General features: G+C 35.1%; 1 protein-coding gene across 5 annotated transcripts in view; it reads right to left on the reverse strand.

Annotated features, from left to right (window-relative positions):
* CNTN5 (contactin 5) overlaps nt 1-16,222 on the reverse strand; it is a 671,848-nt gene that overhangs the window by 188,922 nt on the left and 466,704 nt on the right. For all 5 annotated transcript variants that reach the window (XR_012622124.1, XM_074816205.1, XM_074816204.1 and 2 more), the window contains one exon: nt 14,370-14,465. Coding sequence is in view for 4 of the 5 variants with exons in the window: in XM_074816205.1 (XP_074672306.1) it covers nt 14,370-14,465 (96 nt within the window). In the remaining variant the exon portion in view is untranslated. The remainder of the gene's footprint in view (nt 1-14,369; nt 14,466-16,222) is intronic.

The raw sequence follows: 16,222 nt of genomic DNA on the forward strand, positions 1-16,222 counted from the left end.
AAAAAGTCTAATGAGTTATATACCTAAATTTAGATCTTCAGAATAACCTATGTCATCACTCAGTTAATAATTAGACAGTTTTCCTGAATATTTGTGTATAATTCCTTTTTTCAATACTTTTTATTACTTATTCAATTTACCATATTGAAAGTATTGAAAACACTTTATTGATGACCTCTATTAAAATTTTACAGTTACAACAGAAGACCATTATCCTTGTGTGTATCAGGCATTTGTTTTAGAGCTTAGATCAGCCAAATCTCTTCAACTTTTCCTTAGAAGTCATGGTTTCAAATGCCCTACTTAGTTTTATTGTCATCTCTACTGCTTTTCTACATCTTATAAAGTAGGACCCAAAGCTGGACATAGTATTCTATTTGAGACATTAACACTATTGATAATTGGAATAACAGTCTCATGTCCTCTATAGGTAGCAGTCTTCCTAGTATGTCCTAGAATTGAAGTATGTAATTTGCCATTCTACTAAGTATTCCATTTTCTGTAGTAGCAGTATTTTTCTAAGGAAGAACGCTGTTTAATCACCTATTTCCCTTTATTCTATCTGTAAATCTGATCTTTGGTAAGTATAGTAATCTACATTTTGCTGAATTTTGTGTTACTTATTACAAGCAATTTCTCCAGTGTACTGATCCTTTTGGATTCTCATGCTGTGCTCTGCAGTGATTGTAAGCTCTTGCAGCTAGGAGTCATTCACAAATGCTAAATATGCCTTTCTTTCCACTAGGCCACTCACACTTTCAAGGAAAAAAAAATTAAATTTGATATGATTTGTTCTTGACAAATCCATATTGGCTTTTTCTTAATACCTCATTATCCTTTTACTGCCTAAACATTCAGTGTCTAATATTACGTCACAGTAACTTTGCAGAATTTAAACTCAGTTTGACTGTTGTCTGTCCTTTATTTAAAAAAACTAAGCAAACCAAATCAAAACATTTGCTTTTCTTGACATATTTCAAAATAATTTTTCAGACACCATTATCTCTAACCTTATCAAGTAAAAAAAAGAATGTTTAGACCTGCTATAATTTCAAAATGTAAGGCCATTTTGTCAAAGTGTATTGTTGTCTTATGTTAGTAAAGAAAAGTGAAAATTATGTAAATTTATGGGAAAAAAAAGCTGATTGTGGAAACATATTTGTGATTAGCATTGAAAGAAGATTTTTAAGAAAGAAAAACACTTGGAAGAGAAAACAAAGCAGATGAACTACAAATAGGAAGTTTTAGAAGTCTTTTGAAAGCATAAGAATTCTAACAACAGCTCTACTATTGATACTCATCTGTTATTAGGTAGGAATTGAAATCAATACTTATGTAGAATAATCCTGAATTCCCATATAAATTGATGCTCTATGTTTTATAACAGGTAATGCTGATGTCACTGTATAATGCTATAAGAAAAGCAGAAAAAAATTGGATGATAAAAAACAATAAACTTAGTCTAAATAAATAATACTAGAGAACTTAATTCAGAATTTAAGCAATAGTATTGCAGCTCTTTTAATCAATACTACTGAGTTAATAGAACTATTGAAACATCTATGGCCAGCAGGACTAGTGGATGATCATCCCTCTGTACTCGGCACTGGTGAGGCCGCACTTCAAATACTGTGTTCAATTTTGGGCCCCTCACTACAAGAAAGATATTGAGATGCTGGAGTGTGTCTGAAGAAGGGCAATGAAGCTGGTGAAGGGTCCAGAGCACAAGTCTTATGAGGAGCAGCTGAGGGAACTGGGGTTGTTTAGCCTGGACTAAAGGAGGCTGAGGGTAACTTTTACGGTAACAAGGGGAGACCTTATCACTCTCTACAACTACCTGAAAGGATGTTGTGGCAATGTGGGTGTTGGTCTCTTTTTCCAAATTACAAGCCATAGGAGGAGAGGAAAAAGCCTCAAGTTGCACCAGGGGAGATTTAGATTGGATATTAGGAAAAATTTCTTCACCAAAAGCATTGTCAAACATTGGAACAGGCTGCCCATGGAAGTGGTTGAGTCACCATCTCTGAAAGTATTTAAAAGATGTACAGATGTGACATTTAGGGACATAGGACTTGATGATCTTAATGGTCTTTTCTAACCTAAACCATCTGATGATTCTATGATAGTAATTTCCAAAGACAAGAACTAGAGATAATTTTTTCCAGCATTAGAAAGGCTAATCAGGGAGACCCACATCATTATTAAGTTCATCAGCTTAAATCTTAGATGAAATAATTCAATGACTGATATGAGACTTGATTAATAGCCAGTTTCAAAAGTGAGATATAATTAACAATATTGGAAGAAATCTAGTCAAACTAACTCAGTATATTTTTATTGTTCTTTTTATTGACAAAGATGGTAAAATTTCTGTAATGTACCTAGAATTCATATTTTATAAAAGACTATGTTGATTAAAAAGAATTGGAATAACCTCAAGATTAATTTATTGTGCATTGAAAGGATTAAAAACTGACTACAAAGCATGATAAAAGGATCAGTTTTGGAATTCTTTGTCCTCTACTGCTGAACATTTTAACAGTTAAAAACAAACATATGCGTTTGTAATCACTGATCTACAAGAGATATAAAACTTGGCAATGACAAGTGTGCAGGACAAGTCACTGGTAAACTCTGATTTGGATAACTTATTATTATTAGAAACTTTTTTTATGATGAAAATGTGTTGAATGTACAGTAAAACAAGTTGATTATTTCTTAATTTGAATGAACAAGAATTCTGTACTCATATGAAAAGTGTGACATTGAAAATAATGAGGATATTGTTTAATGCTCAGGAAAACACATCACTGTATAGAATATTTATATGCATAAATTATTTTCTCTGGCAAAACATTCAACAGAATTTAAAGTATTTTTTTTTCACATTTTTTTCTTTCACACTTTGTATCTGTTGTTCTCTGATCATGCTATGAAATTTGATTTTCTCTAAATTTTAATGGCACTGGTGTGATAGTTATTCTGTCATGATCTACTTTTTACCTAAGTCTGCTGCAGGGGTGAACACAATGAAAATTCATACTCCAGAGCAGTGTTACCAGCAGTGAACCTCAGAATTCTGCACCCAAATGGGCTGCTGCATTACATGGAAACTTCATTTTATGACTACTGCAACAATACCAATAGATTAATGCATTTCAAAGCCACAACTAGGACATTCATCAAAACAAAAAACGCCAAATTAATAGGATGTTGATCAGCCAAATGTGTGGAGTATCGCCCTGTCAAGTGCAAGAGTGACATCTCTTTTTCAGCTGAGAGACACAAAATCTCTGCATCCCTATCTTTCCTCTACTCATCATTTAGCAACAGAAGCTCTGTTAAGTAAATTCTGTAATTTGGTTGAAAATACTCAATAGTACTCCAGTTATCAGAGTATTAGTCTCTCACGGAGTTTATATGTATGTTTCAGTTTGGCTATTTGTACTTCTAAGACAGCAAGTAACTTGAATTTGTCACTTTATCCCTCATTCACCTTGATTCCTAAAGCCAGGAAGGATTAATAGTAGCAGAAAGATTTATTTAACAAGATGTAATTTCAGGCTTCTGGGTGTAGAAATGAAAATAAAAGGCTACTGCAGATCTAGTTTATATTTCAAAACACAATCTTTTCTAACAGCCTTCACCACTCTACATGCAATTGTTGTCACAGGAATTGTATTGGCAGAAACTGAGTACTCGGAGTTCATAGAGTTGCCTTTGTATGGCTGCACATATTGAACTTAAGATACACCCCATTGCCTCTCTTTGTATTCTGTTGGTGCTAGGTGCTTTAATGTAAATTTAAAGGCTTTTGCTGGATCTATCTGAAGGTCAGTATTTGGTGAATTCCATCATGGCCAGGGCATGATATGACTGATGGATCTTCCTTGGGCCTGTTTCTTTGCTCCTATGGTATTTATTATCCTAAGATCTCAAATCAACATCAGTACCATTATCATTTTTATATGGGAAAACTAAAGAAGATGGAAGGAAGTGACTTCCCAGCAGTCATGAATCAGGCCACAGTCAAAGTGAAATCTTCACAAACACATAATTCTTTTAATTTCTAATATTCCTTTCTCTCCTCATCAGCTCTTTGTACATCTTCAAGAAATGCCAAAACACACAGAGAAAAAGTTATAGTCAGTGAATCCTTAGGAGCTCTGTAGATGAACATCAGAGACAGGTAGCTACCCCCTCATCCTCCCTCTGAATTTGATTTTCAAATGTTCAAAAAAACATTAGCAGCATAAATCACATAATTCCCCCAGATGCTCAAGGTCTAGTGCCCAGCAACTTCTTGGTATAGAATAATTTCTAGGCTTAAATGTACCAAAGAATGAATCCTCCATTACATCTTTCTGAACACAATGGAACATGTGAACATATGCTTCAGAGAATAACATAGAATCAAATTCATAGTCCTCAAAAGACAATTTTTAAGTATTAAGAATGACAACGACAGATGATATTTTCACCTTAATTAAAAAAGAACTCAAAGTGCAGATGAAGAAGATACATGTCACATTAGCAAATTGCCCTAGAATGCTGAAAATGTTGTTCAACAATGTTGTATAAATAAATCACTACAAATAACCTCAGCAACAATCAATCATTTAAAATTTAACATGTAGAGAGTCTAACTCTTACCTGTTTCTACATACAGACAATATACTGTTGAGTCCCTGTGCACATTGTTCTGCACTACTGGAAACCTGGTGAACTGCTTCCATCCATCTTCCACTTGTCACATAATTGTTATTTAGAGATAATATATAGCCTTCTGTTGTCTTACTTTCAGCCTAGGGCAGTGTCCCATGATTATAATTTCTCCTCCTCAGCCCCTTAGCAATAGCAGTCAAAGACACCTGATGTGTCACATTATATATAAATATCACATGGAAAAATTAGATATTTGTCCAACTCCCTGATTTTTTTTTTTCTAAAAGAAATATCATTATTAAAGTAATGCAAACAACAGGCAATTCTGCTGAGTATATGCATAGTTTTCAGAAGACATTATGTTTTTCAAAGCTCTTTTTTTTACAGGTATGAAACATGAAGTTGTAAAGTCACAAGATCTGGGCTGTTGATCAGTGCAATTCTACTATTTTCTTGAAATTTTCTTTGTAGATCATCCTCATCCTCTGTCAAATGTGTAGTGCTCCTTCCCTCCATCTTGTATTTGGCAGAGGTGAAAATAGACTTTTCAGGATTGAAATTACATACATACAAATTACATTACAAAAGACCTTGTGGTTCTGCAGGAAAAGTCAAACTGAGACAAACCTTCATCAATATTATGTATATCCTTCTTTCCATTCTCCCTTCTTCCTGAAATGTATCCCTGCAGTCTCCAAAGGAAGACTTTCTTAACTATTGAAAGTGGAAAATATCCTGAAAATTAATGTTTCAATACACCAGTAAATGAAGTTAAATTTTCCAGTTACAGATTCTCTGCTCTAGGGTAAGAGCATCAAGGCAACAGGAATTGTTTTAGCTGGCTAAGGAAGTCATCAGCAATAATTTGAACAATATTGGAACATTGCATGAGAACACAGGAGAAAGAAGTAAGCAATCAAATTATCAGAATTAAGTGTTTTATTAATTATTACGTTGTTAAAAAGATGGCATTGTGATAAAAAAGAAGTAACTTTTCCACTGTTATTGCTCTGGAAAACATCTTTTGTTTTCAGAAGATAAATGATGGACATGTGTTGCTGCATAGGGGTTTGGATTTGGCTGTAATCATTCAGGTTTTTGTCTGAACACTATGATATTATGCTCATATCTTTTCAGTTATTTTCTCCTTGAAAAATCCAAGCAATTGCCTTTAACATATTTACTGTTAAGTTATAACTACCTTCATGCCAGTTACAATTGTAATGGGTAGGAAAAAAGAACAAATCCACCCAGAGATGTATTTCTAAACAATTTCTAGTATCCCGTTTGAAAAAGACAAATGAAGAGTAGATATTCCAACTAGGACTGCTTTCATACCGCTTCATTTATTTAGAACAATCTTCCTGAACTTATTAAATAAAACTATACAAAAATCTATGTCTCCATAAGCATTGTATTACCTCAAATGGTTGTAAATTCACTTTCATACTGTACTTACAAAATAAGGAATAACTGACTTAATATAAGGAAACTTGTTAATATCATTTTATAGAATTCAGATCAGTTCAGTCTAAAGTTTTCTTTTTCTGAATCAAGACTGACACCCTAACATTTTCAGTAGTCATCTCTACTACTGTTGAATTCAGTTAATCATGCCTAGTCTGGGAAATTTCATTTTCTGAAAACTCCACTGTTTTCATCCTTTTTAAAATCCTTTAAGATTTCCCTACAATGGTAATGGAGAGAAAAAGCTAGACTCCAGACCCTTAGAAATGAATCATTTCTCATCTCTTCCTACTTCTTATGTTTCCTCTTCTTTCAGCTGTCTGATCAGCATTGTATTTCTGGCTTCTTCTTAGTTACATTGATTAATATATGCACTCTCTCTCTATTCTTTTCCGTGGTATGAAGTGGAGAGGTAATTGGGATTAATTAGGAATTTTCTATCTTAAACAAAATGGGCTTTTTGACATTTAACTTACTGACGTGTTTGTAAAACAGTATTGTTCTGGCCACCAGCTTAGTAAAACATCAGAATTAAATAGCAAATGGATTCTAATAGGAAGGTTATTATGAGACAGTCAATTTTGTGAGAGCCCGGTGTCTCTGTGACTGTAACTGCTGTATGCTACTCTAATCTTAAACCTATCAATGTTGTGTTCCTGCTATTTTAGAAGTTATATAGCCTGTGCCACAGAAAAACTTATTGCAACTTCGTTACCTACTTTAATTGGTACCTTTACAATACTAGTTGCAGAAATATGGTTGTGATACCATGAACATACATTTCTGTTAAACCTGACAGGACAATGCCATCTTGTTCAACCACTAGACTGAGGGGTTCCTGATAGTTATGTCTAATTTGTTGGGACATCTCAGTAACAGTCTAGTAACTTGTCTCTAGGGAAGAGGAACTTTCCCACTACAGAAACTTTTCATCATTATTGTCCCATTTGTCAACCTGTAGACAAATAGCCACATATGGCTGGCATCTGAAAGGTAGTAGAGCATGAGCCTGAGGGCCAACATACTCAGTGCATTTTTAAAATTAATTAATCTCCCATGCTTCCTCCCTCTTCTCTTGGTATCTCACTTTGATTTTCCTGAACTGGCAGCTGGGGTAATATTTGTTGACAATAGTGTGGCTGTGAAATTACAGCACATATCCCTTAAGCAGAGCCCTGTCAGTGCTGCCCCTTCATCCAACATTGTGCACTTCCTTAATTGGCCAAGGTCAACCAGCTTTCTCTCACTACTTTTTCATAGTCCCTGAGGGGAAGAACAGCTCCAGTAAGTGATCCAGTGGGTGCAGGGACATTAAACTTTCAGTTTCTAGTGTAGCTTAGTATATTTTCTGAAAGAATTATTAGTGTTCTTAAGGGGGTGGGGATCATTAATTAACAGTGATAATATTTGGAAAAGTTTTTTTAAAAAAAATACTAAATTACAAGTTCCTTGGGAAAATTTACTACTGTTGGACAAAAATTTAAAAAAAAAAAAAAAAAAAAAAAGAAAATCCAGACTTCTATATTGACAAATTTTAAATCCATAATTATTTATACATATGCCTACTATACAGACATTGCCTAGAATTTGGGGCACATGCAGATAATTAAAATGTAATTAAAATCTAATAACAACACATTGCCAACAGACTGGGAATAACTCCTCATTGACAAACAAAGCTTGTTACAAAGGTACTCTACAGAAAATTCCATCATTCCCAAACTCTTAAATTTCATATCCTCAAATGCATGCCTTCAACAAGATTGAGGAAGGAAACCCTATAAAGTGCTCCAGGGAAGTCAGCAGCAAAATTGCTGGTCATGTATTGAGTAATGAAAAGACCATAGGAGAAAAAAAAGAAGTTAATTGTGTTTGTTCATTCCATAATGAAAACTACAGGCATAGTCATCAATCAGTTGCACAGATAAAGAATACAGATTCCTATACTGAGTCGTGTCAGGGGCTATGGACATTCACTTTAATGATAACACACATGGGAATTAGCATTACTAGACAATAAGTTTCAAAAGCAGTCTACTAAAAGTGATAAAATAGGGGATGCAAGATGGAAACATCTTTATGATTCTTCCAGAGAAAAATGTGGGTGAAGAGATGAGATGACCCTATGCAATTAACCCAGAATTAGGACATGAATATAGAGATATCTAACACTTTTTTTTTTTCTCACATTATTGAAAAGCAAAGTTCAAGCTTCATTAGCATACAGTTAAAGTCAAATAAACACAAAAATATAGTAAAGCCTAAGGGGGAAGTGCAAGAACCCTTAAACTCATGATAGCTAATTCATTCAGCTGGTACGTGTGGCTCTCGAAACAGTGTTTTTAGAACTTTTATTATGTACATTATGTTCATTTATATGTTATGGACATGTAAAAAAGTGATGAAGATGTCGTGGCATCTTCTCTTCTATGTATAACGTTAAGGCTTTATTAAAGAAACTTTCCTGTCCTGTACAGTTAGCAACCATTTTCTAATAGCCTTACTTAAGTGGCCTGTTTCTGTCACACAGCATCATGCTCCCACAATGAATTAAAATGAGTGAAGAACAAACTATGGTATGCAATTATGAAAGAAAATAGAGTTAAGATGGTTGTCTTGTATGTCTTCATATAGACCCCTTACTACAAGTCAACTGTTTGTTAAGTCTAGGACACATATTTGGCTTCCATTTTGACATTAATAGAAGTCTTAAAAAACCACAAACCCCAAACTTCAACATTCCTCTAGTTTTGCTAGTAGAAGGAGAAGCATCAGAGTATTGGACGGTTCTACCTTCCCAACAAGGCTAGCACTTAGGAGGAGATGATTGTTATGTCCAATGAATGGGAAATAGTCTATTTGCCATCACCAGTTTCATACATATTCACTTCTACAAACTACTAATAGAAGGTGTCTGATGAATAAGTTCTGCTTAGCTTAAGGGAGAGTAATATTTGGAGGCATGACCCGTCCAACTGTTGTTCTGGAAATACTGTGAGTGGCTAGTGCTTTGATAGGAAACAGCAAAACAATCCTCCCTGTTCTCAAGGTGAGAAGTGTGACTTTTACCTCCACATTGGTCTCTCCTGGAAGCAAATTATATAGCTTTCTATGACAAAGTTGATTTGAAAAGTCAGATTTGAAAAAATATATCATAGAAAAAAAACCTGGATGTTACTTTACTGTTTAATATATACAGAACTATACTGATATCACAAATCATGGTGAGGAAGAAATCTTACCTGTAGTGACAGGTTAACATGATAAAGTAGCATCCAGTCATGTCTAGAGAGAGATGGAGATTCAGAGATCTAAGTTCATGCAGGCTTCCTATGATTTTAAAGAAACCGGAAATGGCTAGATCCACATCAATATGGAAGTTCTCTAAGGCTGTGCACTGAAATGCCACTGTTAGGTGTCTGGATCCTGGGACTGAATTCACAGCCTTAAGATAACCTTGTGACCTTCATATACATCTATGAATTGCATTCACAAAAGTCGGCTTAGTAAATTGAGAGCCAGAGGGTGTATAGATGTCTTCAAAACAGAATTTTCTGTGTCCTGCATGCAGATACCTGAGCCAATTGGCTGTAAACAAGCTAATGAGCACACTGAGGGCAGTCCAGCCCAAATATAACAATCTTATTATCATAACTAATTTGCCTGGAGAAGTTGTCTCCTAACAATTCTGTACCTGAATGAGGTAATTTAGAGCCTGCCTCATTATTTCTATGTATAATTTGTGCAAAATGGGCCTAACAAGGGGAGTTCTAACTAGAGAGCTACTGCACTTCACTTGGAATTGGTTTTCTACTTGTGGTGGAGTTGCAGTCCAAAGCTGCAGTTCTAATGCAAACACAGCTTTCAGATTCATTTTGCAGACCCTGAGCAGTGGGAAGTTATTTGTTTGTGTTTACTTCCAAAGTGGCTTTCTGTGTATGTCCAAAGTACACACAAACAGGAGCTCAGAACAACTTAAAAAAACATTATATGATGTGACTTTCTCCAATTAATATGAGGACAGGGCAGCTGTGTAAGAAAGAGAACAGGACAAAAGCTCCTGGACCTTAGTAAAAAGAGCTATTTTAGCAGCTTGCCAGTTTAGCAACACACTATGCAGACGTCCAGAAGATGCATGGGAAGGACTGTGATACCCATAGCACTAGCATTAATCATCATTGGGGAAACATTTCTCATGAAGACTGCAGTATTATAAAGGGAAGGCATAAAAGATGCAGCCTATAACACAGTTTCCAAACTTGGTAAGATCAGCTTTGTCCTTTAGAAAGAGATTAAAAAGAAGTTATAGTTTAACATCTGTACAGATGTTGCATGCTGTGGAAAGATTATGTGGCAGTGCTCCCTCCAGACGGCAGCATGCCTTTGAGGCAGGAGGGAGCAAGCATCTGCCTTCCCCACCACACATCAGCACTGTTCTCATTCTAACAATGGGAATCGTCATTCTCTATTAAGCTCATACTGAAGGCTTTGAATAAAAGCCTTAAAAAGCTCTGCTGAAAGTATTAATTCCGAGGGAAACATGTAAATCTGGATGAAATATTCCATTCATTTTTAATCTCGCTATGGTAAACCTTGTAATTAAGATGATTAAATGACTGAATAAAACCCTATATTTACATCCTTTAGAATACCACAATGGAAAGCCATAATCCTGTTTATGGAAAAAAAGCAATAGAGGCCTTTTAAAATGGAGACATCAAACAAAACTTGTTATTTAAGCAGTTGATAATTAATGAACCTCTCGCTTAACAAGGGTATCTAAGAGTTGACTGTCTAGGAAACCCATCTTGGAGAAAAAAATAATGGGGGTGAGGAAGAATCAAATGTTATGTTTATGGAAAAAAAAAAAAAAAGAAAGAAAGATAAAATGTTATGTTTATGGATGATCAAGTTATCCACGATTAATATATTTCACAAGGGACAATTTAAGGATTCGCATCAAAAAAAGTATTAGTGTAAAAGCTTCTGGAGTAGAACCATCAAAATGATACAGGACTCCCAATGAAGTCAGAGGTAGCATTTTTTTGGAGTGATAATCCAGGAAAAGCAGAAGGTGAGAACCTGCTGGTGGCTGTTTGTCATAAAGAATCTGCACAAAATCCTTTCTGTTGAACGTATTTTCCTTCAACATTCTGAAAGAGGAGATAGTGTCCCTCCCAAAAAACTCCCTCATTTTGCTACTTATCTATTTCTCAGCAAGGATGACAATAATTTAACAACCTCATTTATTAAAACCAAGAAACAATTCTCTCATCTGAATCTGCACTGCAAATACTCTGAATATATTTCAAGTGCGCTTTTTTTAAAATTTATTTCCACTGTAAAATATTTGGACAACAATCTAATGAAAACCTACATGAATAATCTATATATCTCAAAAGTTTGTGTTTGTTTGTTTATTACATTACCTCTTGGTAATATATCACAGCATTAATAAACAGAAATCAAGTCTGTATACATATGAAACTTGTTTTCTGACTAAATTATTGTCAAAAGAAATTAGTGTAGAATTTTTTCAGTCAGTAGTACTTTGTAAAGACTTTTGGATTTTTCTAGAATTGTGTTCTATAAGAATGGTATGTAGGTATTATTCACTCAAAAGTATTTACTTTCTCTTCTATTTGAAAATAAGTTAATAAACCTATAGCTCTTTTAATATAGCATTCTTTCACTGTCATCTTTCTTTTTCCACAGTGATATTGTCATTTTCTAAAAGGGCTTAATCCTGCAATTCTTAGTCAAGTTTATAAGTAGTTATTGACTTCAGAGACTGAGGAATGGGGTTCTGTTGAAGGAGAAATTGCTTACGAGCTTGTGGAGAAAGATTAGGTTTGATATTGTATCATGGATTTATCTCCTGGGATAAGTAAGTGAAAATTATTTCTAAAGGTGCTGATCAATGTGCATAAATCAATATAGAGAAGCCTGTGGTGTTCATCCACAAAAAATTCTCTATCATCAAAACCACCCCTATAACTCATGGTCTTGTTAATGTTAGATGTTCACACATTTCAAACATTTTTTAAATAGTTTTTAGCTTAGATATATCCACTACAATAGCTTAATATCCTCTTGAAAGTTTATCTACCAAGTGATTTAAGAGTCAAATTTTCTTAGGACTATTTAGAAGACAATACCATCTTTGCAAATCAGATACAGAAACTAAAATTAAGTACCCAGAAACTGAATGCTTTAAAAAAAAATATTTAAAAATGTATTTCAGATATTCCTGCACACAAATCCTTGAAGTTCCTCTGCTCTGCAAAAGAGTTTGTAGCTGGAAGAAAAGTTTCATATTTGCTGCTTAATTTCAGAATTGAATTCACACACTTCTCCCTTAAAGTTCTGCTTTTGTCCAAAATTATTTTTCACAAACTGACTCTGATCTGGCAGTCACCTTTCATTAACGTCTTGTACCTTATTGCCAGAGTTTCATGGAAGGATTTATTGAAACATCACCAGGTGTGGAATTTTTTGGAAGGTCCATGGAGGTAGCTCTCCCCTTTCCCAGGAGGCTCCAGCCACTGTACTAATACCATTTGAAGTCCCATTGCAGTACCACAAGGAGTTACAGCCCCTCCATAGTTTGCAAGTAGGGAGATGGAGGAAAATAGCATGTGATTCTGCATTACATGACAAACAAGAGAAAGGGACACCAAGTCTCCCTCCCATTCACATGAGACTGTGTTTACATCTGTGTTTCAGTGCAATTTTTCAGTGGTTACTCCACAGCAGAACCTTTCCTGGCATAGCTATTGAAACAAAATTATGTCAACAGGGGCTCAAAATATTTTTCTGGAAGTAATTTTCCTTCTGGCATAGAATACCAGTGCTCAAACAATATAAAATAAACAAACTGAACACTGTGAGCACAGTAGTTTCCACAGCGGGGTTTTTGCTGGCCCACTGATGAAAATGAAAGATACTTGTTTTTCACCATCAAAGGCAATGTGTGTGTTACAGCAGAACATTTCATTGGAATCTGTCTAAATATAAGTTTAAAAGTGTAATTTTAGGGAAAAATTTATAAAGAGTTTGATGACATATAAGGTGCATTTTGTGGAATGACAGCTCTTAAAAGGCGTATGACTACTTCAGTAGTGATGCCCATCTATCCTTACACTCTCTGTTTGGGGAAATCAAATTCAGCTGTGGTGTTGAAACCATCTCAGTTTTTCTGCCTACGTCTTTTGCGTCTCAGTTTACTTATCATAATCAAGCCTTAACATCATGCGCTAAATTTCATCACATAGAGACTGTAATGTCAAACTCAGAAATAGATTATAAAGGCAACCATAAAAAGAGAATGCAACAGAAGAGAGGAGATGTCCAGAAGACAAAAAGCATTAATTACACTGCTAATTGTAGTACAATAATACAATAATTCCAGAATAAATAGAAACTGAACACAGTTCTCTACAGAAACTCAGAGGGGGTTTTCTTTTCTGCAGCTCTTCCATCTGCAATGTGACTTTTTTCCAGGGCTCAAATTTGGAGGAAGAAAAGATCCTCTCGATACAGACCTCATTTCCCAAAGAGGGAAAGGATAGGCTATACTGCATCTTTTGAAAAACAAGATATTCTGTCTAGCATTGGTCTCCAGGTGTTATATGATATGCAAATAAAAAGATGGATTTAGCTATATGCAGGCATTGCAGGACTGACAATTTGAAAAGCAAAAATCTAACCTCTCTGGAATATCTACACTTTTGTTTGGGAATCCACAGGCATTTCATGGGAATTATGATATCTCTGACTTCTACAGTGATGCAGCTGTACTTGAAACTAAGCTATATAGTAAGAGGAAGCAACCAAAATCATGGCTGTGCTACTGGAAACAAAAGACATTTTGTATTCCACAACAGTATCTTGACACTGACATTTGGAACAATTTCTGAAGGCTTCTAAACTCTAAAAGAAATCTGTGACCTCAAGGCAGCATATTCACCACTGGTGGTACAGAGACTATTGTTACATTCAAGTTTTATTCCCAGTATAAGACAGTCTTGTAACAGCAATTCTGCTGCTATTCAGTGGCATTTGCAGTATACAAGCTTTAATTACTCCTTTGGTATTCCAAAAACTGTCAGCAGAACGGTGGATATTTCATTTTTGAAGTTCTGCAATCAAATACACATTGTATCTGAAATATGGAGCAACCAGTAATGAGCAAGCTGTAAAAGGCCAGTGTGTATACAAGATGCAGCCTACTGTACCTGGCGAATGAAGTGGAGGGGAGCACATCAGAACAACTCCTTGACCTTCACGTACAGAGACAGCACTTCTTGTCCGACCACTAAAATTCCCCAGATCTATGAAAAGAACAGAGCATTTTAGTTATATACCAAAGATTTTAAATTTTCTGGCTACTGTGACTTACATATTATTTCCTCTTGTAAAGCTGACAGTTCTTTTTTTCATACCTTAATCTATAATAGGAGGGCCTTTAAAAATAAATCTATTTCCATTACAAAAAATTCCATGTTGCATCAGCACTTTATTATTCTTTTTAGTGCATTTGGATACAGTATCAAAGGAAAAGCAGCAGACAATATATATACCATTTGCAAAAACATTTAATAGTGCTTTTATTTCTTTTTGCCATATCCTGTTTCTTTTTTTTTCACCAGTAGGAGTGATTCATACGCAGTGAAAAAAAAAGAAATAAAACTGGAGAGAACACCTTGGCTAACACACAGATTGCATCTGGACAGTGCATGGCACATTGTGGTGAGAAGGGAAAATCAGCTGCATTTGTTCTAAAACCAAATCTGGTCTATAGTAAATTTACTCTTTTGAAATAATTTCCTTCTGATTTCTCCAGTGTTATGGGTAAATATATTTTCCCTCTAAAAGTTTCCCTCCAGCAGGGGAATGAGGAACATTTCATTTTTTGTACAAAAACTTTTGAAGGAGGCTGTGGGGTACTGCTATGACCAGTTCATTGTGTTTATTTAAAGCCTTTCAACCAGAAGATCCGATTACTCCATTTACCACAGGGAACACTGGACCTGGATTCACATTTGAGGTGGATAACTATGCTGTACCATGCGTATCTGTGGCAGAAGGGATATGACAGCTCATTTCTGCCATCAGATTCGTGCCTTTGTCCATTCCTCTGTGCCAGCAATGCCATTTAAAGCCTCTATTCACTCAGGGTTTTTCTAGAGACATTTCTCTCTGATGTGGATCAAGACGAAGAGAGCTGCAATAAGGGTACCCAAAGATATCTTTGAAAAGGACACAGAAGCTTCAGCAAGCACTAAATGAGGATCCAAAATATGAATAGATGAGGCTAGTGGGAGCATCTTTCATTGACATTCAATGACCTACAGTTGTGCCTGTTCATTTCTGCATACAGATTACAGTGCTGGTATGAGCCAGCACCAAACAGTTTGAATAGGTTGACTAGAATTATTACTTCCCTAACTGCACTCAGCTGACAGTTGTCTGTCAGATATTGAAGCTCCACATCTTTCTCCATGACTACTAGTGCATAAAACTGAAGTTCAATGATTTTCAAAAATAATATGAGTTGATCTTTGATGGATTTCATAATGGGTTTAGGTGCACTTTTTTAAGTAGAAAGAGACTCTTAATTTTTCCAAATGCTTTTCACATTTCTAAAAGATGTCTTGGGCATAGGCAGAAGCCAAAAATTTAAATTTATCTAAATTTGTACTGTCTTTGGCCAAAATAAGTGCTCTCATTTCAACAACAGATATCATGTTTCAATAGAGAAAAGGTGGATGTCCTTCGGTAGAACCTTAAATAATGGGGCAATATTCCCAAATTATACAAAATTTTGCTAGGCAATAGTTAATGAAATATTATATTGCATTTTAAAATAAGCCCACCACAGGTTATAATAGAGTCTGGTGTAACTTCACTTAAAAGTGTCACCTAATGAATGTTACCTGATAGTACATTCTGCAGCAATATAATTATTATTATTTTATGTCTAGAAAGTAGCAGGATGATATAGACCTCCATAATCCATTGTTTTGGAGGGAAGAACAGCTTTCAATGAGAAGTTTTCTTAGTTAAGAGTGTCTGGATTTTACTTGTA

Source organism: Strix aluco, chromosome 2 (genome assembly GCF_031877795.1).
Source record: "Strix aluco isolate bStrAlu1 chromosome 2, bStrAlu1.hap1, whole genome shotgun sequence".
Lineage (NCBI taxonomy): Eukaryota > Metazoa > Chordata > Aves > Strigiformes > Strigidae > Strix > Strix aluco.